This window comes from Cyphomyrmex costatus, unplaced genomic scaffold (genome assembly GCF_001594065.2).
Source record: "Cyphomyrmex costatus isolate MS0001 unplaced genomic scaffold, Ccosl1.0 scaffold61, whole genome shotgun sequence".
Lineage (NCBI taxonomy): Eukaryota > Metazoa > Arthropoda > Insecta > Hymenoptera > Formicidae > Cyphomyrmex > Cyphomyrmex costatus.
This window is the reverse complement of record NW_017280167.1, coordinates 660,371-686,781: the sequence shown is the minus strand read 5'-3', so window position 1 is coordinate 686,781 and position 26,411 is coordinate 660,371. Positions and strand designations below refer to the sequence as shown.

At 27.8% G+C, this 26,411-nt stretch overlaps 6 protein-coding genes across 6 annotated transcripts; 2 read left to right on the top strand and 4 right to left on the bottom strand.

Annotated features, from left to right (window-relative positions):
• Positions 1-449: 449 nt before the first annotated feature.
• Positions 450-1,518, top strand: LOC108779671 (putative nuclease HARBI1). Its single transcript, XM_018547130.1, has 3 exons — positions 450-676; positions 1,002-1,142; positions 1,245-1,518. The coding sequence occupies exons 1-3, from the start codon at positions 450-452 to the stop codon at positions 1,516-1,518; spliced, it is 642 nt and encodes a 213-aa protein (XP_018402632.1).
• A 313-nt stretch (positions 1,519-1,831) lies between these two features.
• Positions 1,832-5,196, bottom strand: LOC108779670 (uncharacterized). The gene is made up of 6 exons (XM_018547129.1): positions 5,170-5,196; positions 4,870-4,947; positions 4,551-4,804; positions 3,063-3,198; positions 2,632-2,773; positions 1,832-1,835 (listed from the first exon to the last, which is right to left on the bottom strand). Exons 2-6 carry the CDS (start codon positions 4,913-4,915, stop codon positions 1,832-1,834), a joined length of 582 nt encoding a protein of 193 aa, XP_018402631.1. The 5' UTR covers positions 4,916-4,947; positions 5,170-5,196.
• A 921-nt stretch (positions 5,197-6,117) lies between these two features.
• Positions 6,118-7,242, bottom strand: LOC108779669 (uncharacterized). The gene is made up of 2 exons (XM_018547128.1): positions 7,027-7,242; positions 6,118-6,936 (listed from the first exon to the last, which is right to left on the bottom strand). Exons 1-2 carry the CDS (start codon positions 7,240-7,242, stop codon positions 6,118-6,120), a joined length of 1,035 nt encoding a protein of 344 aa, XP_018402630.1.
• A 1,471-nt stretch (positions 7,243-8,713) lies between these two features.
• LOC108779727 (uncharacterized) lies at positions 8,714-11,934 on the bottom strand. The gene is made up of 3 exons (XM_018547190.1): positions 11,812-11,934; positions 9,129-9,371; positions 8,714-9,011 (listed from the first exon to the last, which is right to left on the bottom strand). The coding sequence occupies exons 1-3, from the start codon at positions 11,870-11,872 to the stop codon at positions 8,788-8,790; spliced, it is 528 nt and encodes a 175-aa protein (XP_018402692.1). The 5' UTR covers positions 11,873-11,934; the 3' UTR covers positions 8,714-8,787.
• A 2,476-nt stretch (positions 11,935-14,410) lies between these two features.
• LOC108779668 (uncharacterized) lies at positions 14,411-15,220 on the bottom strand. The gene is made up of 3 exons (XM_018547127.1): positions 15,166-15,220; positions 14,764-14,898; positions 14,411-14,640 (listed from the first exon to the last, which is right to left on the bottom strand). The coding sequence occupies exons 1-3, from the start codon at positions 15,218-15,220 to the stop codon at positions 14,411-14,413; spliced, it is 420 nt and encodes a 139-aa protein (XP_018402629.1).
• Positions 15,221-19,866: 4,646 nt separating this feature from the next.
• Positions 19,867-23,428, top strand: LOC108779718 (uncharacterized). The gene is made up of 4 exons (XM_018547181.1): positions 19,867-19,907; positions 20,108-20,223; positions 22,111-22,278; positions 22,874-23,428. The coding sequence occupies exons 2-4, from the start codon at positions 20,154-20,156 to the stop codon at positions 23,089-23,091; spliced, it is 456 nt and encodes a 151-aa protein (XP_018402683.1). The 5' UTR covers positions 19,867-19,907; positions 20,108-20,153; the 3' UTR covers positions 23,092-23,428.
• Positions 23,429-26,411: the final 2,983 nt, after the last annotated feature.

Below are 26,411 nucleotides of genomic sequence, written 5' to 3'. Positions count from 1 at the left end.
TGAAGCCAAAATCGTAGCGCGTATGCGTAAAGTTGACTTTTCATGCGCAGTACGCTGCAACAGCGAAATGTTATTATTGGTTAAAAATCTTTTGTGGAGTGACGCACTGTGACGCACTTCCAATCAGTTCTCGAAAATTTGTATCACGTGACATTTTGCTGCCGCAGCGTGCTGCACATGAAAAATCAGTTTAAGCCCGGATCCTCATACGGACAACAGCGCTTTGACACCGGACGCTGATTGGTGAAAAACGGGTTATGGGGGTAAATTTTACCCTCGCAACCGGTTTTTCACCAATCAGCGTTTGGCGTCAAAGCGCTGTTGCCCGTATGAGGATCCGGGCTAAAGAAGCATTGAGGCATTTGGAGCATCACATTTGATGATCGTTTCCATCATGTGCGTTGCAACACGGTATAAAACCACTATTAATCGGTTATAATTGCGTCAAAATGGTGAATAAAGAGGAATTAATTTCTATATTATTTACCCAAGCATTAATTTTACTGGAATTATTTGATGATGAAGAAGATGATTATAATCTTTATATTAAAGATATTGAAAATTGTATACTGTTTCTGAGTAAAAACTCTATTAAGAGACTGAAACCTCGATTGTATGATGATACAGATGTTATTCTATCACGTTATAGTGATAAACATTTTAAGTCACAATTCAGGTATGTATATTTTTATATAAATATATTCAAGTTTTGACTTTATTTTTAGTAATAAAAAAAAATTATGTTATACAACGTGTATCGATAAAAATTGTCACTTTGACTATATATATCTCTGAAGGAAAGTATTATTAAAATAAATGTTTCAGATAAAAGTTGTTCAGTTTTAAGAAGGCAATTTTTTTTAATTTCAAATGCTTTTCTTTCAAAATATTCAAGGTGAAATAATTTCTATCGACTCTGTATATTTATATAGACTCTGCATATTTATATAAAAAATAGATTTTTTGTGATTGTAACAAAGAATTCATCTTTTTCTTTTTAGGATAGAACGATCAACATTTGATTATATTTTGAATATTATAAGACCTTCGTTAGTGAGGTCATCATGTGGGCGTAAGAGAATATCACCTAAAAAGCAATTTTTAATTGCTCTGTGTAAAATAGCTATTTCAGATTCATATAGGTTCATAATATTTTTATAACATTAACTTTTTGTTTTTAAGTATTAATTATTATTTTTGCGTGCATATTCAGTATTTTTTTACTTATATTTTGATTTTTTTAGATCCATTTGTCAGAAATTCAATGTAGGTAGAGCCACAGCATTAATGGCTTTAAGAAGAGTAATCAAAGCAATCACTGAACAAGCTTCTTGTTTTATAAAATGGCCACAGGATAATAGAGCAGAAGAAATTATTAGAGGATTTGCTGCAACCAGTGCTTTTCCTGGAATAATAGGAGCAATTGGTGGTACACATATTAAAATTAAGACGCCACATATCAATTCTGATTCTTATATTAATAAAAATGGATATCCTAGTATACAATTGCAGGTATAATTAATAATTATTATATCGTTTTTTGCTTTTTCAAAAAGTTATATAATTAATTCTTTATTTATTATATCACTAGGCTGTTTGTGATCATGAACTACGATTTACTCATTGTCTTGCGGGACACGTCGGTTCCGTTAATAGCGAAAAAGTATTTCAGTTGTCTGAAGTTTATCACTATTTAGATGATCCAGAAAAATTTAGTTATGACAGTCATTTAGTGGGCAATGCAGCTTACACAATTCATGAACATTTAATGATACCATTTCAAGAAGTTGGATATCTAACAGACAGACAGAAAAATTATAATTTTTGCCATTCATCTGCTCAAAATACAATTACACAAACATTTACATTACTTAAAAAAAGATTTCAGAGTCTGCTTACAATTTTAGACATGGAGCGTATCGATTTAATCCCAGAATTTATTATTACATGTTGTGTTTTACATAACATTTGTCTGTTGCAAAATGATAAATTCTCAATTGTGGAATCAGATTTTTTAGAAAATACTAATATTGAAATAACAGTTAAAAAAGGAAATACCAATGCAGGCAATATAAAACGAAATATAATTTGTAATAATTTAATAATAAGAAATATCTGAAAAAGTATAGACCATTTATTTTTTAATAATAAAAGAAAAGATTGTTTTATAATTAAAATTATATATTTTGTCTCACACACATACGCATACATGCACACGCAGATGCTTGTCATTTTATTGGGAATACAAATTAGTTTGGTTCGTTTTCCAAAAGACCGCCTCCAAAGATGAGTCATTTTTTCGAAATAGAATTCAAAAATTGCCTGAGAGATGGGAAAAAGTAGTAACCAGCGATGGACAGTACTTTAATTAATCTGTTCATTCCTTTTGTTTTGAAATAAATGCATTTTTGAAAAAAACGGACCGACTAATTTGTACACCTAATACATATAGGCCCGTATTCAGAACGCGCTAACAACGATGTTAGCGCGCTAACATGCTACACGTTTACGTCACGTATACTATAGAATTTCAGAGATAAAAGTGCGTTCTGAATACGGGCCATATACTATAAATTAGGTTATTATAAACTGTATTATAAATAAAATTATTTCTTTTCTAAAATATTCAGCATTTTATCAAAAGAATTAAGAAGCCTCCGGCGTAACTCTATATTTTCTTTATGTCTTCTTTCTTGAGCTTCCTCTGTGACTTTTCTCATATTCCTTAAATCTTCTATTAACTTTTCTACTGGAGCTATTTGACGTATTTTCTCTAAATAAAATAAAGACATTATTATTGCATAAAATTATATTAATACATTTTACATACTAAACATCCTAATTATTATAATTTTAGAATTCGAAATTATTAATTTATTGAAACTTACAGAATTTTATATAGAAATTTGTTTAAAAATATTTATGATTAAAATTACAGAAAACTGTTTTATTATTTGTTTTACTTAAATTAATAATATATTGTAAAATATAAAAATTATAAATAAATAACTAAACCTAAATAATTGGATTATTCATCCCACTTATAAAAGATATTATCTTACTATTAGGTCGTATTATGTCTTCCTCTTTATCTGAACCAGATGAACTACATACAGATTCTATTTGTGATCTTTTTCCTGTTGATGATACAGTGGTTACAGATGACATAGATGATTTGCCAAGTAAATCATCCATAAGCTTAAAAAATATCCAATTTAATTTTATATCAATTCTGTAAAAACATAAGCTCAAGAGATTAAATCTAAATAAATGTAAAGTTAATGTCAATATAAACAAACACTGGTTGTTCGTGTGATTTATAAGTAACTTTAAAAATTATACAATAATATAAATAATCAACATAAAATAGAAAGGGCGATATAAGAGTCAAACAATAAATTATCATTTAAAAATAATACTCAACTGTCAGTACATTTAATAAAAATTTTTGAAATTATATAAATATAAAACTAAGTATAACAATATAAAATAAAAAATATATAAATATAAAAAAATTTAAATTAAATTACATATCGCTACAAGTTTCGGCTCTAGGTTTGAGCCCTCCTCAGACGTTAAAAAACAGTGGACAAAATCATTCGCAGAAATTACATAGTACGGACTTCATTCTACTACCGTGGGTCTCCAACAGAAAAAAGACATTACAATTTTTATTAAATGTACTGACAGTTGAGTATTATTTTTAAATGATAATTTATTGTTTGACTCTTATATCGCCCTTTCTATTTTATGTTGATTATTTTTATTGAGAGTCCTTGCTTATTTTCATCTTATAATATAAATAAACGTTTTGACCTTTCATTTAGGTTCTCATTAGTATAAGTTAATAGAAGTTATAAAATTTACAAATATGTTCATGGAAACATAATGTACATTATGGTTAAGATGACCTCAAATTTTTGAAATGCTGTACAAAAATATATTCAAACGTAAATTATTTTCTTATGAAATAATAGAAAGAAAAGCAAAAGCAAATTTGTGATTTACATATTTAATTCTGAGACAAAAGAACAACACTAACATCAATTGATATATTAAATTGGATGATTTATTGTTTGAAAATGATTTATAAATTATTTAATTATTTAATCTTTCTATTGTCATATGTATAAAAAATAAATGTTTCATTCCAATCAACTTGATATTTATGTAACATTATTTTATACACATTTGACAATAGATTAAATAATTTATTAATTTATAAATCATTTTCAAACAATAAGTTAGCTAATTTAATATATTAATTAGTGTAGGTTCTCTTGTCTCAGAATCCAGTGTTTGCTCAATATTAGCATTAACCTTACATTTATTTACATTTAATTTTACATTTTTGTAAAAATACTGTATATTGTAAGAAATAAACTAAGATCTCCCCAACGGTCTGTGTGGCTTGGTAGCAAGACGGTGGCTTGCTGACACAAACTACTACAAGGCCTCGGTTTGAGTCCCAGTATCACGTTCGAGCGTCTGACATTCTTTCTCGGCCCAGTTCTTACAATATGTATCATTTTGATTTTAAAATAACTTACAGGAAAATATGTCCATGTTCTTGATCCATCGCCATACTTCTTATTATGACTTTTAACTGCTTTGTATGTTCTTTTTAAACCAGAAAATTTAGATACACATTGTAATCCACTAACTTTGTAACCATGTTTTAACATTTTTGCAGCAATTAATAGCCAAATTTTCTTTTGAGACATCTTTCCACTTATGAAATCTTTCTGTCGCAATCGGTACTCTTCCATTAATATAAGAATAGCTTCATGTGGCCATTTAAATGCTGTAAAAATAAATTAGTTTTTAAAAAAATTAAAAATTGAATAATATAAAGATTTAGAAAAATACCTGGTTCTTCTTGGATTATCTCTGATAATTTATCAGTATCTTCCATTGACTTGATTTCTGTAGAATTATTATTGTTACCTGTATAGAAATAATATAATAAATTTGTCAAAAAATAAGTATTTTTATATTGTGTATTTCATACAATAAATATAACGGACTATGCTTGAGCGTTGTTAATGAATTTCCAAAGAGAGAAGGCCTAATATTAGTTGTTTTATACAATAGGCAAAAAACGGACTTTCATAGCCTTATTAAACTTAGGGTAATTATGAAGATAAGCTCCGATTTTGAAGATCTCACCGATTTTAATGAAATTAGACTTATTCGACGCGTTTTTGCACGAAACGAAAGAATCTGGCAGAAAAAAAGTGTCGTTCTGGCCTATGAACCGAGATATTAAGCGTTAAAGTTGACGACTATTCAGGTTAGGAAATCTGTCATACCGACTACATTTAGTGCTATAAGTATGCCTTCTTCATGCTCTCCAATGCTCTCTGATTACATGCGCATGCGCTTGGTTACTCTTCGATCAACAGATTGCACGAAATTTAAAAATTAATATTTCTATAATTTTAGTATACATACCATGATAATATCATGATACATACTGTCGCACATGAGTTTCAACTATGCACCCCTTATTCGAAACCCATGTAGACAGAGGAGTAGACAGCGAACAAGTGGACAGTATGTTCGCTTGGAATATTTGTAACATGAAGATTGTGGGGCGTGAGAACAATTTTACTTTTGCAATTCAAAAAATTGTTAGTAATATTGCGAGAATCTTTGACGAAAAGATGTATTTGCCAAAGAAAATTCACTTTCTTTGCATTAGAAATATAAAAAAAATTATTTTGTACATTAAAACATTCTTCCTTTGAGATACTTTTTGAACATTATATAATCTATCAATGTGTTTCCAATTCAACATTTCATTCAAAAGGAATATAAAATTTGGGAAATATGAATGATTATTTTCAGAATTTATTAAAGGCACAAAACATAATATAGTTTATTATTCGATTTTCTTTTCAGTGAAAGCATTTTGGTATTTATTTTGTGATATAATACAGTAAATATCTATCTTTAATATATAGTTCTGTTATTCTTCTGTAAAATGTCTTTAAAAAATACATAAAAATATAAAGATATTATATATATATAAATATTTTTGCAATTAATCCTAAAATAACATTAATATTATACAGAATTATATTAAAATAATTATCACTATATTATTTTTTAAAATCAATGTTTTATATTATTAGCGACATAAGTTGCAAAACATTCAAGCCACTCAAGAAAATGAGATATTAAAATTAATGGAACGTTTTTATTTTCATTGTAAAGTTCTTTCATAGTCTGTAATGTATATTTTTGTGTCTGCACTGTATGATACTCAGGCTTTATTCTTAATAAAATTATACAAGAACGCAATTTTCTGGGATAGAGATCCAATATATCTTTATCGTGATTTGTACAATAAATAGATATCCGCTTTAACATCAAATTTATGAAATCTAGGACTGCAGATGCATATTGCAGCTGAACTAATAATTCTTTTAAAAAATTGAACATTAATTGAAAAACATATGCAGACCTGGCACTAAGTTCTAATAATTTATTTAGCAGTTCTTCATTATTTTGGTTATTCACTTCTTTCTTCATATTAGAAAACATGCATACAAAACTATTAAGCAAAGGTTCTTCTATTAATTTAAACTTTTGTAAAGCATATATTTCTTCTTTCGTGGTTAGTTTAAGATGTAAATTTGAGCATAAAGCATTATATAATATATTTTCAATTTTATAATTTGCTTCAAGTTGTGAAAGTCTTAGAAGTAACCGATCCACATGACGCATAAAAATTGTATTCTTAACTGACAGGTGTATCACAGAAATAGTTAAACATATCAAAGTATCCTCTGAATAGCACATATTTAAAACATCATCTGTAAGATACTTCTCTAAAAGAATACTTGTGAATTTGAAACTATTTTCCTTAGATGTAAATATCTTCAAATGTTTAAAATTGTCTGTCATTCTGCACCAATTCCGTAAAACATCCTGTAACAATTATATCATACTAAAATATCAATTACATAAAAGCTTAAAAATTAAAACATTAATTTATATTTTAGTAAATAATCAACATACAACTATTAACAATCGAACTGAATATCGTTGATACGCTTCTTTGGATATTTTATAACACAAAAGGTTGCTCAATGATGCACACAAAGTATTCAATGCTGCATCAGACTGTATGCAAAGCAAAGTTTTCTTTGACATATTCTTGTAATCCTCAGATTGAACAAAATTGTCAGCATCAGTGTAACTTTTTAATATCGTTCTTAATATATCTGCATCCATACCACTTACAATGTAAGAATACATAAACATAAAGTTATTATGTATGTTGTATATACTATTTACATTAATTCATTCATTTTGAGGGTAACCTATATAAGTATGCAATATTAATAAAAATTATTTAAATACAATCTTTAAAACAAATTTAAAAAAATCAATAAAAATTATATTATTCTTTATATTTATTATTTTTAATGGATATTAATAAATTCAGATTGCATATTTCTATGCATAAATGCAAGATTTAAAAAAATAATTAGTATTATTGATAATTACTGAGTTAAACTACTTCACCTCCAAGATATTGGTAAAATTAGACATTTGACGTATTTTTGTATAGATGATCGAATTTGACAGAAAAAAATAGCTTCGCTCTAGGAAATGGGTAATGTGAACGATGTGAAGTTGTGAACTACGTAAATTCAGTTTTATATCATTTTTCATTGAGGAAAACAATACTTATATACTGTGACAACACCATGGCAACACTGGCGCATGCACTGAGTTGCAGAGTGCAATGTGTGTATTATTCCCTATATCAGAGTGTATTATTCCCTATATCAGAGTCGGGCAGTCACGCACTTCACGCATAGTGGCGACGAGATATCAAATTTTTGATTGGTCCGTCAGTTTGATCAGCTCCCGCTGAAATTAAAACTTTAATAATTTGTAATTAAGGAAATAAAAAAAATACGTCATAAAAACTGTTTGAAAGTTTTTTTTATTTTTAACATACATTATACATGGACTGAATAACGTATTTTTTAAATACTTGAACACAATTTCTTTTATTAAAAATTCTTAATCTTAGCACTGTAAATCTAGAAATTTATGAAAATATATTATTTAGCGAAATAAGTATGACATTTGATATTATTAAATTTTTTTATTAAAAATATAACTTACTTTTACCTTTTTAAACTGATCGAATTCCGATGTTATAAAACATTTAATGTGCTTATATTATTTTATATTAATAAAGTATAAAAAATTATTTAGTAACTATTTAGTAACACTACAAATACCCTAACTTTATAAATAAATAACTTAAAATAGTTTTTAAATTATTAAATTGTAAAATAATAAGCAAGTTTTTAACGTACCCATGCAGAGAGGACAGAATTAAAGAATGACTATAAAAGATGATAAATTGTTATAAAGATATCTTTTAGTGAAAGAATATGGTCGACGAAAAAATTATTAATAGGCAACAAATGCCGCACTGCTATATAAGTTATTTTATTATATATTATTAAAGTTATTATCTTTACAGAGACCCTTTATATATAATTAGAGATTTGACACAAGAATTTTGTCAATTTCTTCTAAACATAAATAAATTCTTATGGTTTAGTCTCTGGTTAAAGAATCTCTACATCTTTATAGCTATAATAGCTATACATGAAATATATATACTAGTTTAACTTCTACAGTTAAGCTAGAATTACAAATAAAATATATATGATGCTGAATGATTATTGATTATATATATTACTCATTATATAGTAAGTCTTTTTATAGCGTATAAAATAATGCAAATTATACCTAATGGTAAAAAGCAATGATAGTGCTAATGAATGACAGAAAAGTATACAATATTTTGGAAGATATGGACGTCGTACCATTACAGGCGTCTTTATGACAAAGTGCGCATTGCTCCATTTTGCCTATCAAATTGCCGCTTAGTTTGTCTGCCATTGTTTTACATGGATCAATAAGTTCGGTTTTAGCTGTTTGGCACGTTCTTATAATAATATCTCGTTTTGCGACTAAAAAGATGTACATTATATATATACTTGTCTTAATTCTAAACAGGTATATTTTATATCGAGATTATATATATTATGTAACTTTTGTACATTATGCAAACATTTGTAATTACTTACTATTCATGACCATTTTAGCGCAAGCTGTATCTTTTGGAGAACCTTGATAATGTTGTTGTAACATGTCATCAACTTCGAAAAGCCGTGCAACTGGGCTGAGGATTTTGTGCTGTTGGATGCTTCGTTGCCATTCCACTATCTTATTACCAGTACATTCCACTGGTTGTAATGAATTCATTGTCATATCGGAACCACAACCTTCGTTTGATAATGAGGTGCACATGTAGCATTTTAGTACATCTTCTATATAGAAAAAATTACTTTAAGAGAGAGTAAAAGTGTATTTTTTCTTAATTATAATTTCTAAACAAATAAAATTGAAAGATAAAGGACTTTTCATATAAAAATAATTAAACAATAAAAAACGAAACGATAAAAAAACGAAAACGAAAAAAAAAACGAAACAAAACGATAAAAATAAACATTTTGATATTGATTCCTCAATTCTCCATGTAGAACATGACATTGCATGGTTGGTATATGGTTGAAAAATCGTATGCAAACTATAAATATCTCTATAATGTTGAAGTAAAAATTGATAAGAATCTAGTGAAAAAAACCTTGTCAAATTTTAAATAAAATGCTCAACTCACCAACGAGATCATACACAAATTAAAAAAATAAAAAATCGGTTCATCGGTTTCGACACAGAATTTGCAGTTAAAATGTTAAAATGTGTCACAACGTAGTTATAAATTAAAATAAAATATATATTAAACAGAAGCTCGTTGTAATATTTAACAAAGAACATTGTGTGTTTTTATTATACATATATAAAAGAAAATATCTTAGTATTGTGACAGATCATATCAGACTGAACGAGATGATAAATTATCGGTATTGACAGATCGAACTTTATTTACAATAGAAATATAAGCCTTATGCAGATCTTCAGTGTCAGTTTGTAAATTTAAACTATGTTTTTGCTTTTTAATATTTAATATCTTCAAAACTAAGCGCTTTCTATAATTCGGTTCTAAAATTTTTATATGTATTATCCCATTGAAAATCGTGATCATTCTGTAATCTATGCTCGGTTATAATCGATGGGCTGATCGATAATGTTCATCGATACTGTTCATTAATTCTGGTTTTCAACTGTCTTATTCCCGTCTGTCCAACATAAGAAGTGTCACAGAGAGTCATTAAATTTTATATACTACATTATTTTTAAATGTATGAGCACGAGCATCTTTTTGTACTTTGATATACTTGCCCATTTTATTGGAACTACAAAATTAGTAACTTTTAATAATTTTAAGTAGATTATGTAGTTTTAAGTATTCACGTATTTGTTAAAGCCTAATTACATGTTTATGATCATAACTGGTTTATTATTTATTTTTTCGAATTTGACTCTTAATTGCCCCTTTTATTATTGTTTAATTATAATTTCTAAACTAAAAGAAATATATAATTTTACTTTTAACAATAAAATCCTTAAGATTAGAAACAGGATTATATTTATATAATTGCATCATTAATTTTAATTTTTGTCGGGTGGTTAGCATTTTATATGAAAATTTGTAAATTCATAAATTATATTAGTCACAAATAATAAAATTTATCAAATAATTTTTCAATAAGTAATATATCAGTGATATCAGTGTTAAAATAACGTATTAATATATTACCCCTATACAAATATCTAATACCTATTAAATATCTATTATAAGTAATAAAAATATTACTTATAATATTTAATTTTATGCATTTACGACTTTATATATCCAAACAATCATTTAAAAATCCATTATACGTAAGACGCTTCCAGACGATATGGTGCCATTGGCCAATGTGTACGCCAACTTTTTGTACATACATATATTTGCTAAATATTGGCCTATTATTAAATACAGATAATTACGTATATCATGTATGTACATACGTGTATTTACTAATAATAGCGAACGTTCGCCATATATCGTCTGAAGCATCCCTTGTAGAAAAATACTACTGAGCACTAGGAGTATTTTGAGGCACTATTGTACTACAGCATTACTCAGCACTACTGTACTATTACACTACAGCACTACTGCGCTAGTGTAGTGGTACAGTAGTGCTGAATAATGCTGTAGTATAGTAGTGCCTCAAAATACTCCTAGTGTTCAGTAGTACTTTTCTACAAGAGATGATCTAAAGATGCCTTTTAAGACGCATAAGACGTAAACATGTAATACACGATAGTTTTTTTTTTAAGGATTTTCCTACAAATACTCTTAACTTTGTATGGGCTATTTAACGCAGAACCATGAAGATAAAGTTAGCTTATAATCTGTCTTACACACAAGAGTACCGGATTACGATGCATTTATTTAATATTTAAAACCGCACAATATTATAAAAAAATGAAAATTGAAAAATATAAATAAGAATAATTTAGGAAAAACATTACATTATGCGCATCATGCACGAAATGGAACGCACCTTATGTTTTTATAGTTATCGAGGATTGTCCGAATGAGAATCCAAACACAGTCATGAAACGCGCAGTCAGTATTAATAAAGTGCAATAAATATTATGAGATTTAATATTAAATATTAAATTTCATAATAGAACCGTACATATGAAAAGTGCAATAATTATAGTGCAATCATTTCCAAAAAAAATAGATGTTTCTTCAGGAGATTTACGCCAGTAATAATTTTCCTGTATTATTATATAAATAAAATAAAATATTACCTGAATAAACTGTTATGATGAAGATTGAAGTGATGAGTAATATCGTAATTACTCGAGGCATTTTGCTTTCTTGATCGAACAACTTTAGTCCTTCCACAAAAATATAAATTATATATTTAGAGAGTAGTGCTGTTTGACGGAGATGTTGTCGTGTAGACGGACTGATGGTGAGTACATGAGTTCTTCACACTGCGTTGCTTGACGCCCACTCCTACCCCAGATCTTTCCCGACATTTCACCCTCTATTGTTCACGCAGCTTTTCCGTACGATGCGCAGATTCCACCCGCTCTGAATTCCTCTTGCTTTCCTTTCTCAAGGGCATGGATATTTTTTTCTGCGCAATATATAATATTGTAAGATTTTTTAGTAAAACTTGCTAAAACTGTATTTAAAAAGTTTGCTTTATCATGCTAGGAACTAAGAAATAAGATATTAAACTAAAGGTATTTATTTTTGTTTTTTGCTATCATAGACAAAATTTAATCAATCACGATATTAACGTTGCAACGACATTGCATTTATTTTCAGCATTTTATTGAAGCGACACACATGGGTCATTTATGCCTAAGTTTTATAAAAATTTGCACATGTTCTTTAAGGTCTAAATTATTTTGCTATGTAGACATTGGATGGAAAAGTTATAAAAAAGTATATGAGAAATAAGAACTGTTAAAAATGGACACGAATGTACGTAATGGGTAATCAATTATTTTTTTCAATGAAAAATGCGTTATGATGATGAATCATTTTCAAAAATAGCTATACTAGTATCAGTATACTAGTATCAACACTCCTCGTCTTGATGAAGTAAACGGCAATGTTCACGAAATGTTGGCATTAACAATGAATAAAGACACGGCTATCCGCATAGACCTTCTGGTATCTTTGAAGATAATACCCGTGAAAACCTCAAAAGCATTATCATAGCTCTTGTTGGTCAATTAATATTATCGGCGAAATCAATTATACCTGTCAATGGTGTCGATTAAAATATTGTCGATTTCAAACAAACCCTCTTTTTCCTTGATATTGTTTTTTTTTAACTATATATTAATATTTATCAATAAAATTAGTTGAAGTAATTTGGTCTAAAACTTTAAAATATACTAAATTTATATATAATCTATTATAAATTTATACAATTTAAAAAAATTGCTATAACCGATAACATACATTCAATAAGATACATGACATAAAACTGTTAGGGGAAAGCACCAAAGCGGGAGACGCCCGGCGTCGTGGCGCCTACCCAAGTCGTTGTCGGCGTCAACATGACGCCAGTGATGTCGTCTATTTAATCTACAATTTTGAGTTTAACTACGAAAAAAATTCAAGTAGAAAAAAATATCTCGACACACATGTTCTTATTTTTTTCTTTTCAACCTTTTTTATACTCTGAGTTAATATGCCATTTTCTACTATCTTATTTATTTTCGCCGTTATACATATAATCGATATTCTTGTGTCTATATCGTGATTCATAAAAGCTGTTGCGTAGTATGGATATCACATGGCGTCATAGATATACCTTAATACACGAAGTTGTAGTACACATGGTAAGAAATATTATTGTTACGTACGCATCGATGTACGAGTACAGTCAGAGAAAAAATGAGAAGAAGGTATGAAAAAGGATGAGAAGGCATAAAAAATGTTAAGGTATTTGTGACACCATGCACATATATACATACATCTATGAACATATTTATACGCACTCATACATTCACATTACCTTTTGCTAGAAATTAAAATATCAATTATTTAATGATATCGAGATAATAGGTCTGTTTGCGTCGCTTGAAAAATTTTTTAACTTAAAATGAGATAGATATATGTATATATTCGGGCATTGAAAAGAGAGAAAGCGAAGATGCTAAATGCAAAAAGAATAAGCAACGGGAACAGACCTAATGTGATTAAAATTCAAAATTTATTATCCTTTGCGCTGGAAAAGCATAACATTGTCAGTTAACAAAATCCAATTAATTTGACAGATTTTTATTGAAATACTCTTATCAAAATTATTCCTTATTGTGTTATTCGCAGTGTGGATGATTATTTACAATAATATATAAATTATGAGCGTGTAAATGTCTTTTTTAACTACTTTTTTAAATCAACTTTATTTACAATTTGTATTTATTCAGGCAACAAAAGTGTCTAAAATCGGGTCTAAAATAAGGAGGTTTTTGTATCTAAAAGATGACTTATATATAAGGACGTCTTACGTCACAATTTTAGATTTTGTGTTGTTTAAATTAATAATACCAATTTTTATTTTTTTATATTTGAATTTAATAATACTGAATGTATATATTATATATTTTACATTAATGTTTTATTATCTATAGTAAAATTACAAGTAATATTAAAACTGATTATACAACAAATAAATATGATTTGATTACTATATAGTATATATATATATATGTATATGTATATATGTGTATAAATCCATATAAGACTCATGCACATGTGGGACTTATGTACAAGAAAAATACAACTTAATTGTATCTGGATTTGTTATTGTTAAACGGTTGTTTATATAGAAGGAAATTTTTTGAGAAAATTATATTGGACCTTCTTCGATTAATAAATTTAAATAATTACGTCTGGTAATAAAATAACAATCATTAAAACTATACACAGAAAGTAGAGCACAAGATTGGGTAAACATTGTTGAGAGGAATTGCAACCGTAACCCATACATTCACAAATAAGTTGATAACTGTCTCGAGTATAGCGTCCTTGATAACATTCCTTTTGGCTATTTCGTAATTTTGCGCATTCACGCATTGTTACACTATCATATGAACCCATAAAATAATCTAAAATTATAAAATCTGAATATTACTCAACTCTCTCAAAAAAATTGTCATTTTATTATTAATAATAAGATAATTAATATATGTTATAAATTTATTCAAGTAATTATAATTTAATTTACTTACACACGTAAACAGCTTTACGACAATAAGAATGACCCGATGGACACGATTTTAAATATTTGTAATGTACCTTGTTAATGGAACAATCTTCATCCTTTTTACTACTACATTGATAACATTTGATTGCAGTGCATTCTTCTCTTAGTATTAATGTAGATATACGGGTGTAAAATAGTAGTTCAAAAACAAAAAGAAGCTATATTAATGAAAAATGCCTTTAATATTTATTTTGATATACAAAACTTTTCGTGTTATGAATTTTTATTTAATTATTGATTAATTGATTAAAGTATAAATTTCTATCCTAATAAATTAAAAAGTATTAGGTTAAGTTCTTCATTTTTGTACAAGCTGCTAACTACATTTTTTATTTTAAATAGACAGCATTCTTCAGTTAAAACTCACCTCTTTGAAAAACACATAGAACCAATAATATTCGCAAAACGTCTCTTATTTGCATTATAATATGTTTGTCTTTATACAAATTATATAACACTAAAATAGTGTAACGGCTGTAAAAACAGAGTTCACAGTATATAAATATATTTATATTAATGTTTCGTAATAAACAATTGTTTATTCATTATAATAAGATTTGTATATATGTCCAAAGAAAACATAAATTATTACTTCAAATACTGTATTAAAAGACAATAAAAATTCTATTATTGATTCGTATTGTATGATTAATTTATAATATTGCAGTCATTTCAGTAGATTAATATATTTCAAATGCATTACTTAATTATTATAAAATATTTCTTACCAAATATTTCATTGCGTTTGGATAAATCTGAAATAAATGTAAAATTATTACAAAATTAAATCTTTTCAGACTTTGCAAAATAACCAATATGTTGTCAATTAATTAAAAATTGTCGATAGGAAGTTAGCTACATAATAAGTCGATCAGGCTTGCTTGATCGATTTGATCTTTAATATCTGTATGCATAAAGCCTATTTTAATATAAGATCGTAAGTCGTAAGAAATTGGCCAATCACAGTTGAATATAAAAAAAAAAATAAGTGACTATAATTAGTTAATTTCTTATGACTTGACACCTCATTGTAAAATAGGTTTTAAGATGTGATCACATGTCATCATATAGTAGAACGGAACAAAAACGGGATTCTGTTTAATTAACTAGATTCTGTATTGTTCTTATTGGTTAATCCATATCATTTGACCTCTGTGAAGTTGGCACCTCATTTTTAAAAAAATGAAATTTTCGTCAGAGTTCTGAATGCACCCCGAAGAGTTCTGAAGTTCCTGCCTAAAATAAAAAATAGTTCTGGCGAATTAACACTAAAAATCGAAAATTTAAAATTTGGGGTGCTAACTTCACAAAACGCACAACGAAAAATTGTGATATCTTATAGCCCTTTAAATGCTAATAACTTTTAGTAGAACTCTTGGGGTGCTATCCAGAACTCTCAACAGAACTGCCGTAATGTTAAAAAAAAAAATTGTTTTATTTTTAAATACAAAAAATCGCGATATCTCTAAAACCGTTAGTCCTAGCGCGTTGAGCATTAAGAACTTTCGTCAGAACTTGTCGGGTGCTACCCAGAACTGTCGACTATTGAGATAGAATTTGATTGGCTAATTGCTCTGAATTTATGCGCGTTGTTTCACCTGTATTCTTCTACTATGCATTATAATACAAACGAGTCTTTTAATCCATCGATTGGTCAATCACATGCGCAAATTGCAAACTTGCATTATAATGCAATGCGATTAATCAATTAATGATCGATGAATTAATAAAATCGTCTAAGTTTGAAATAAATGATTATATTTATATAAAAATATTTTCAAAATTTATATAGTTGTTATTAAAAGTGTAAATTATTTATACATTTTACCTTTTATTATAAATATTTAAATAGATTGACATGATAAAACATTGTGAAGCAAAATATTAATACTACAGATCATAAATGTTGAAAGTATGTCATGTAGGTGTGATATAGAATCGCTAAAACGCTAAATACATTATTATTAACCATCATGAAAGATCTATTTAATATCAATTCGCACATACATTCTTATGTATAGATGTGTTATCTTGCTCTCACATAGCAAGCAACAACGTAACATTTTGAAACAAAATTAGGAACAGTCGTATTTATATGTTTTCAAGGATTATCTATTTATTAATTTTTTGATAAATGTGCTTATTCTATTCGTACCATTATATTTTCGAATTTTTTAATTTAAGATCGATTACAATTCTTTTGTAATTGTAGAAAATATTAAATTATAAAAATAATTGAATTAGAAAAATACATTTATTATAATTTATAGTATCAAAGATACGTAAATTCTGGATGATACTAAAATGATCTCATCGATACCGTATTCTATTTTTTTTTAAATAAAATAACATAGCTCCAGAAACACTTCCTTCCCGAGATATAAATATTTTTTGTTCATATAATGGAGTGTTTTAGAAACCATATATGTATGTGGGCGCCAACTTTTGCGGGGAGTGTATGGAGTACTCCACACATCGGAATTTTTCATGTGTGTATTTGTAAAATAAGAACGAGCATATTTTCTATTGAACTTAAAATAGATTGAAAATAAAATTCTTAGTTTGGCTACTATATAACTTTTGTTACTGTTCTTATTTGTGTCAAAACAGTTGCCAAAATCTAATAGTGTTCAGAAAACATAAGAAAAAGAGAGACAACATTATTTTAATTTACATAAATGCATACATCTCAGAAAATAAAGGATTCAAAATAAAATTTAGGAAATTTTGAACAAACTTTTGTAATAACGCGAGTAGGTGACTATGTATGACTGTTTCGTAACGTTGAGCGTGTCACAGGAAGATGAACATTATCCACTCAACGTACTCCAAACTACCACTTTATACTCTATTTGAACGTAAGGCTGCTCGTATTATCCACAGCCTTATTTATTTAACCCACATATTCATGTCAATTCTTTGTGGAATGTTTCATCTTCCTTCTTAGCTAAGTCAAAAAAAGCAGTTATTACTAATAATTAATGAATTTATTACTAATAATTAATGAATTTAATTATTTTTTTGTAATGCCAAGGCTAGGTCATAATATAATATATAATAATAGTGTTGCGCTCACGTAACAACAGTATTTTTATATATAAATTTTATATATAAATTTTAAATGCATTTTTAATTCTAAACGCATATCTTTCAGCTAAAATAATACTACCAAAATTAAAACAATTATCATTATTTCGACTTCAGCTTCTACTTACATACTTCAAATCCAATGGTACGCGGCGCATAATTTATATAATTAAAAAGTATATTTATATAATTCACATATAAATAATTAAAGTAACAAATTGTAAGATTCTGAAGAATTTAAATTCAATATTAAAATATTAGAGCTATTCAAGCCGCGCTATATACATAAATATTATATGCAAATTATAATACAAGAAATAAATAAATAATTAAATTTTCAAACGTTTCGACCTTTAATATGGTCATCCTCAGTGATACATAATGTACTTACGAATTCTCCATCTCCTATCTTAGTAAATTTGGCGATGCAGAATGTGAAGATGGTCATTGAAAAATTATCTTTCAAACTGTCGTTTTATTTCAAATAGGTATATGTGAATGACATTTTGTTGATTGGTCCAACTGATAAGTTAGATCACATTTTAGAAGTATTTAATTTCTTCCAAGAACGATTTAAATTTACTGAAATTGAAAATAATGATCAACTAATTCTACTTACATTAATTTGTACAAAGAGTAGTATGGCAGAAATATGTTTACAAAAAATTACATTGATTAAGACAAGATCTTAGAAATTCTTAGTGTTTAAATAATGGTAGAAGAATTCAGAATGACGTTATTTGTTTAAAAAAACCAAGAAATGCTCCGCCCTTTTTGTATACATCTTCTGTCACTGTATTACGAATTTTTACGGTATCTTATTGTATCAGAAAATAAAACGAGTCTACGTCTTATATAAATATTTACAAAAAAACTAAGAATTTCTAAAATGTTGTCTCAATCTATGTAGATTTTCTGTACTTTTAATAAACATTTTTCCCGCCAAAGAATATCACCGATTCCAGAAAGCAGCAGAATGAGCTTCAATTCTATATTCAAAGAGTGTAATCGTCAATTAGTCGTTCGAGCGCCACACTGCAAACTGTGACTGCATGTTACATAATAAAGAACGTATGTAAATTAATGTATAATTATAAATCGAAGAACTCGTTGCTCTAGTCCAGCAAGTTACAACGGGATTAGCCTGTTGTCCTGTTGTCCCTCGTCATTGTAGATTTAATACTGTAAGATTTGGTAAATCTAAGCCCAATATTTCACGGTCATCTTTTCTATAAAAGGGATGGCCCTGGAAATGTTGAGCTTGGATTTATCATTTTATACTAGATATATGTTGATGATATTGCTTTAGCATTATTATAATTGTTATGTTTATTCAGAGATGTCAAAATTTACGAGTTATTGTTATATCGTGATCTATTGTTAATGCTAACATTTTGTGAATTTTATCGTTCATTTCAGTAAGGCGAGGAACGCACTGATTGAGTTGCTGCTCTGAAGGACTTCCTGTATATAAACTTTGTTAAATTGTTATTATATTTTATTCTTATATTTAATTATTTCACAAATATACAGGATAAAGGCTAGTATATTCATTGCTATTGTTGTTGATTATATGAAAGCTCTTATTTACTTTACGTTATACACATATGTACGTACTAATTTTCTGAAATATATATAATTAGTTTCTTAAACAAATATATAATTATTATTATCGTAAAATAAAATCATTGTTTCTACAATATTTATGGTAGTTGTTCTCAACTCAATCACGCATAAATTATTACTAAAAATATATTACTAGAATATTGACTGTGAAGTGCTACGAAATGGGTATCATAGGAATAATTATAAGTATAAATCCAAGTAAAAGACTTCATTTAGCGAAAAAAATTGATCAGTCTTGGAGTTATTTGTAAATAATTCATTTACTCACCATGTTCTTCTCCCACCGCCTCAATATATTCATCTCGCTTCCCCTTCCTCAGTCGAAACCATTTATTCGTTCAGTAGCATTGTATAACGTCGATGTTAGAGTTAGTGGGCTTGCGCCACGCTAGCGCTGTACATTAATAGTGCTCAGTTTTTTCAATTCGTGATTTTCTTTTCTCTTTCTCTTTTCTTATTTTCCTATTTCTTGTTTGTCTATCATTCTCTGATTATTTTTCAACCTCCTTTATTTTTCTGTTCTTTTATATTTATATTTATTTATAGTTTTGTGAGAGCACTGCAGTATTTTGTTATACATTAGTGAAGCTTTTCAGTGACTATTTATTCATCAATCGTTCTAAGCAGAAGAAGCAAAGAAAGATGAACGAAGTCTTCAGATCGAGATTTGTAATCACTCTATGCAGCATCATTTTGTTTTTATGTTGCAACGGTAAGCCATGTGAATATATTTAAAAATATAAAATTTTCCAATCTTGTTTTCTTATTTAGATTCAAGATGTATTGTTAAATACTTAAAGATATATCATTAATAAAGCACATTATTTATAAATGTCTAATGTCAATTTGTTTCTCTTTGAAAGATGCTATTAAATAACAAAAGAGATACTTCTTTGCCTAATCTCAAATTTATTTTTTCGGCTAAAATCAACATGTGGCGACGTATATCCAAAATTATCTGCACCGTAAAATGTTTAACATTTTTATTCTTTTTTCTTCAAAAAAATTCTTCGAAAAATTTAAAATAAAATATTTAAACAATTTTTAGTTAATTTTGCATTAACATAAGACAATGTTACTAATGCTATGCTAGCAAACAATTATTAATCATGAAATTGTAATTGCGAGATTTTTTTAAATTTATTTATTAATTCAATACTTGTGTAATTTAGCTTGTAAGTTTTACACAAATAGAACGTTTGCAAAATCGGTAGCAATAAACCGAACTTTTTTTTACATTGCATTATAAAATTTTTTAATGATATTTCATTATTGCAACTCGATTTTTTCATCGATCTTTAATGGATACGCTTGCTTGGAGATAAAATTAATAAAATTACAATTTGTGCATATATATATATATATATAAACGGTCTTATTGAATATATCTTTTCAAGGTGACACGGGCAATGAGGTTGAGATTCGCTACTACTAGTTACTGAAAATCTGTAGTGCACATAATATAATATTATAAATTTTCAGTATTGGTAGTAAATATCAGAACGCATCCGTAGTTTGGAACTGTGTTCCAAAATTGATTGCTTGTACTGTAAATCTGTAATGCACGTAACGTAAACTGTAGCATTTTCAGTGTTGTCAGTAAATTTGGAACACAGCCATAGCTGTCACTACTATTGATTTTCTACAGCGTAACATAATTGAAGACATGATGAACTATATCTACGCGTATATAGTGATAATTCATTAATTAACTGATGTAATATAATTATATGGATATAATGATTATTGTGTAAGCCCAATAATTTTTAATATTATATTATGTTATAAATCTTATTTTATTTTTTTTTGTTTTCCATAATATTAATTACGGAAATTATATTAAGAATCCTGTACTATCTTATCTATTTTCCATAATATTAATAATTTTAAATTATACGTAATTAAATAAGAAAGTTAAATGTAACTGAAAAATCGTAATGTTTTTGTAGTAAATACCTATTGTTTTAAAAGATTAGAAATCATTTTCTTCAAAATTATATACTATTCTTCATAACGATCTTTGAGTCGCAGTCGCATATATAAATTTAAATAATTACTGTGAAAATTATGGTACAAATTGTATCATGTGGAAAGTCAAGATTATATAAAATTAATGTCGATACGTGCTTAGTTATCTTCTTTCTGTTATGATCTTTAACCTCATTGTATGATAATGAATATATGTTGAGCGTAATTTTGAGGAAATAACATCACAAGCAAACTGAATCAAAAGATAGTACATACATTTGATTACTGTCATTTAATTCCTTAATTTGTGATTTTTTCAGCATCAAATCTGATTTCTTAATATTAAATTTTATTCCTGTATAATACAATAATTTTAATTTTTTGTTATCATTATGATTATGTAATCAAAAATTGCTTTATAACAGTTGTTTATGTATACATATTTGTATATGTAAAAAATTTAATTTATCTAATAATTACAAATTATATCACAATACGAAATGCAAACTTTTGTTAAATGAAATATAAATCTATATTCATATGCAGCATATATGCGTATTTGCATATATATCATAAATGCGTACTTATAAAAAAATTTTTTTAATAGAAATAAATTAATTATATTTTACAGGTGGCAATGCTATGCAATGTTATCAATGTAACAGCCGCAATAATAGCCAATGTGCCGATCTTATTCCTCCAGATTCCATGAAAATAGATTGTTCGGATCTTAAAGATGGTGCAAAGTACACAATGTGCCGAAAAATTACACAAGTCATCGAGTTCAGCGTCAATGGCTGTATGTGTTAATATTATATTAATGCTATTAAATCAGCAATTTATTTATCTAGATTATCATGTTGAATATCGAATTTAATTGCTTGTCTGGTAACGCCGGAGTGAAATTTTCACGATCATATTTTGATGAAATATTATATGATCTAATTGAGTTATGCAAAATCATCATACTTAGTTCATTTAATGCCTTAGATTATTATACTTTAATATTATATTTATAGAATAAGAATAATATTATATATATACAGAATTATTAATGTCATTTTTTATGAGTTGCATTTTTTTAGCATTTTTTAAATTCAGTAGCGCCTGTTAGAATTAATCATCGCAGTAATCGACACAGTACTTAACGTATTAATTAAACTATGTAATTTATTTTTTATATGTATATGTAAAAAATCTATCTTATCGAAATACATATGTAATTGAAAGAAAAAACATAAAATGATGTACGTTTGCATAAAATGCAATAAACGTTTATATATAGTAATACTACAAAAATAATGATAAATTATACTGTATATATATATATAAAAATAATATTTAACATAAAACAAATTGATATTTATATAAAAATATTAATATTTTTTATACAGTACCACCAGATACACGAGTTATTCGAGGATGCGGATGGGATGAAACAAATTATAAAGGCAAGTGTTATCAGCGAAGTGGCTTTGGTGGTAGACAAGAAGTTTGTTCCTGTTTAACTGACTATTGCAATTCGGCAATGCCTGGAGCTGGAACTTGGTCTCAACGTCTTATTTCTTCATGCATTCTGATCAACCTATTGCTAATGTTTTCGTGGAATTAGATATTTATAGAAAATGTTCGAATTCGTTGGATTTCATTATTATAAAACTATAATGGAGATTAGGTTAGCAATAGTAAGATTAATACCAACTTTTTATCAATGTAAAGTTGATTACTAGATAATTGAAGTAATACAATTATTCACATTAAAGCGCAAGAAAAAACCAAGAAAATATTTTATATTATACAAATAATCAAGAAAGACGGCTCTATCTTGTGCTAACCTAGTTGTAAGTACACGCGCAACAGCAAATTAAGTAAATCATGTCTATATGTGTGCTGTTTAATTAATTTGTGGACTTCCTGATCTCAGTGATTACTGAATTGATCAAGCTTTTAGTAAGCTCATAGCTTGGATTTGAATTATATTTTAAAAATGTCTTTTTTTTTTTTATTATACGTGTCGTATGAATGGACGGTCGTATAAAAATCTAAACTCATATTTTCAATTAAGAAATGTCATTTTAAATAAACATGACATTTTTTTAATTTAAAAATATTATTCTAGCTTTTTTGATGTATGATATTCATGCTTCTTTTAAATATAAAGCGACGTTGATATGTTTGCAATTGATAGTTTATACATAAATTTATGTGGAAATAGAAAATGATAATAAGTAAAAAAGAAAAGGATGTAATTAATACCAAAAAGTATAACAAAAAAATATGTCGCGATTATCTTTTAATAAAACACAATTATATATACAATATGTATATGTATATATATATATATATATTACAAATTTTATTTTAATAGTATAACTTCGTGAGCATTAAATAACATTATTATTAAATTGAAAATATTATCATTTGTAATTTAAGAAATCATGCAGAAACGCACTCTTAAGTGGAAATACAAAAATCACTTTACACAATCTTAAATTATAACTCTTTGTATTTAATTGGTGCATGCATACACACACTTGAAACATTGTATGTATATCTTTATAATACATAGATAAGAGATAGGCACGTTATTTATCTTTTTCTAGAAAAGGATAAAAAAGAGTAGGGCAAAACGGAAAGGCGTGGGCGAAACGGAAAATATCATATGTATCTATCAAATATCCGAGGGACCTTACAAAACGTTATCTTACGAAATAAGATAGCGACTCGTATACATACTTAAAGTCCCGATCGCGGCACGTTTAGATATTGGAATATGTATTTAAAAAAATGTGCTGCCGTATATTTTCCGCTTTGCCTTCTCCTTCCGCTTTACCCTCCCTTCCTTTAAAGACAAAATAGGTAACAAAAACTTTTATTCTTGAAGAAATGTATAATATCTTCAAGATTGTGTGCCGCGTAACATACATATACGTATATGTATATTATACAAGTGAAATAATATTACATATATACATATATATTTATTTATTTACATACAAGTTTCCTTTATGTGTAGACTGATTATATCATTCTATTAAATTATATGTTACATTCTAATTATTGAATTATTATTCTCGAATTGATTCACTAATGACAAGGATCTTTCAGATCGTGATAAATAAAATAAACGTTTTGTAAATCTGCAAGTGGTATTATTTAAAACATTATGTATCATATTTATTTTAGTAAATACTGATAATGAACCCAGATCTGATGACCTTGATCTTGACATATTTTCACAACCCTCATCGAGTGACCTTCAGAAGGTTTTAGCTCGCGCATCCCGGTAAAAAATTCATCATGCATGATTATATACAAAATAATATAGATGTATTAACATATATGTGTAAATAAACAAATAATTATATAAGGTATTCTCTACATATGGGATTGCCTCTCGCGCGTGAGCAGATAGAGTGAACTGAACTAAATTAAAAAGTCCTTTACCTTTTTATAATTTTCACAATCCTTTCGAAGGTATTAATTTCTAAGGATTATTATAATAAGCACGTATCCCCCCCCCCTCTCCCGTACGGCTAATCGAGCTAATTGTAAGTATATGCTCATCAGTCGCAATCAGTCGCAATCACTCGTTGCGAGAGGAATAGGAATTGCTTGATAGGCGCGCCGTTTGACTTATGATGCTTAGCGCGCGCCTACCATAAAGTCTTGTATCCACGGTGCTAAAACTCGGTCCGATTTCTTGAAGTGTGTAGCCAATCAACTTGTCGTTTTTCCGTAAACACTACATGTTGATTGGCCACTCGTTCCTGGATCCAAGAAATCGAACCGAGTTCTAGTACCGTGAATATAGAAATTTAGTCATTTTTTTAATGATATGATTATTAGGTCAAAAATAAAAGATCTTTGCGCTATTTTGGTATATCTAAAGTTTTAGGCTGTTTTTACAAACAACGTAACTTGCGTAAACGTAACTTGTGTCAGCCAATCAAAATGTTTCAACTAGAATAATACGTAAAGCCCATTCTACATTGGTCGTATCGTAGGCGTCGCAGGTCACAAATTTGTTGTAACAGCCAATCCGATGTGTCAATTTAAAGTCTCACGACGCTTACGATGCTACGATACGACCAATGTAGAATGGGCTTAATAAGCCTTCTAGGCCTTCTACAATAAGCCATACCTAAGTTTTAAGTATTAAGTCATAAGAAATTGACCACTCATGCCTGGTTTATGCTTCGGTCTTAAGGTCTTAATCCTAAAATTTAGCCAATAGAGTTCAAATTTCAGTTAGAACTGGCAGCTTTATTGATTGAATTTTAGGATCTTGAGATTAAGACTTGAAGCATAATGGGCCTTCTACAATAAGCCGTAAATCACAAATCATAAGTCATAAGCTAGAAATGGACCAATCACAGTCGTTAATTTTTAGTTTCTTCCGATTTATGACTTATGGCTTATTGTAGAAGGCCTATAAACCATGGCATCACAGTCGATTATTTTTCTCACATTCGATTGTGATTGGTAAATTTCTTATGATTTAACACTTAAAACTTAAGTAATGGCTTATTGTAGAAGGTCCATATACCTGATACAATTTATTGTTTACCGAATAATGAACAAGGATCGAAGACACTCGAAGTTGACAGATATGAGTTTTGGAACGCAACCTAGCGAATTGGCAACACTGGCTCGAGGCAAGCGCCAATTAAAAGGCAGTGACCTCTTACACCTGCACTTGATACGTGTATTAACAAGAAACTTTCTGTTAAATTATCTTAATTTCAGCAATGTATTTAAAGAATGATGTACTAAATAAGTACAATATGCATCAAAATGATTAATTAATGCACCTATCACGATATGTTTACACGTATCGCTGAAATTTAAGATAATTCAATAGAAAGTTACTAGTTTGAGTACCAGTATTAAGTGCATGTAAAAGCAATTCTACTCTAGATCGATCGCGGA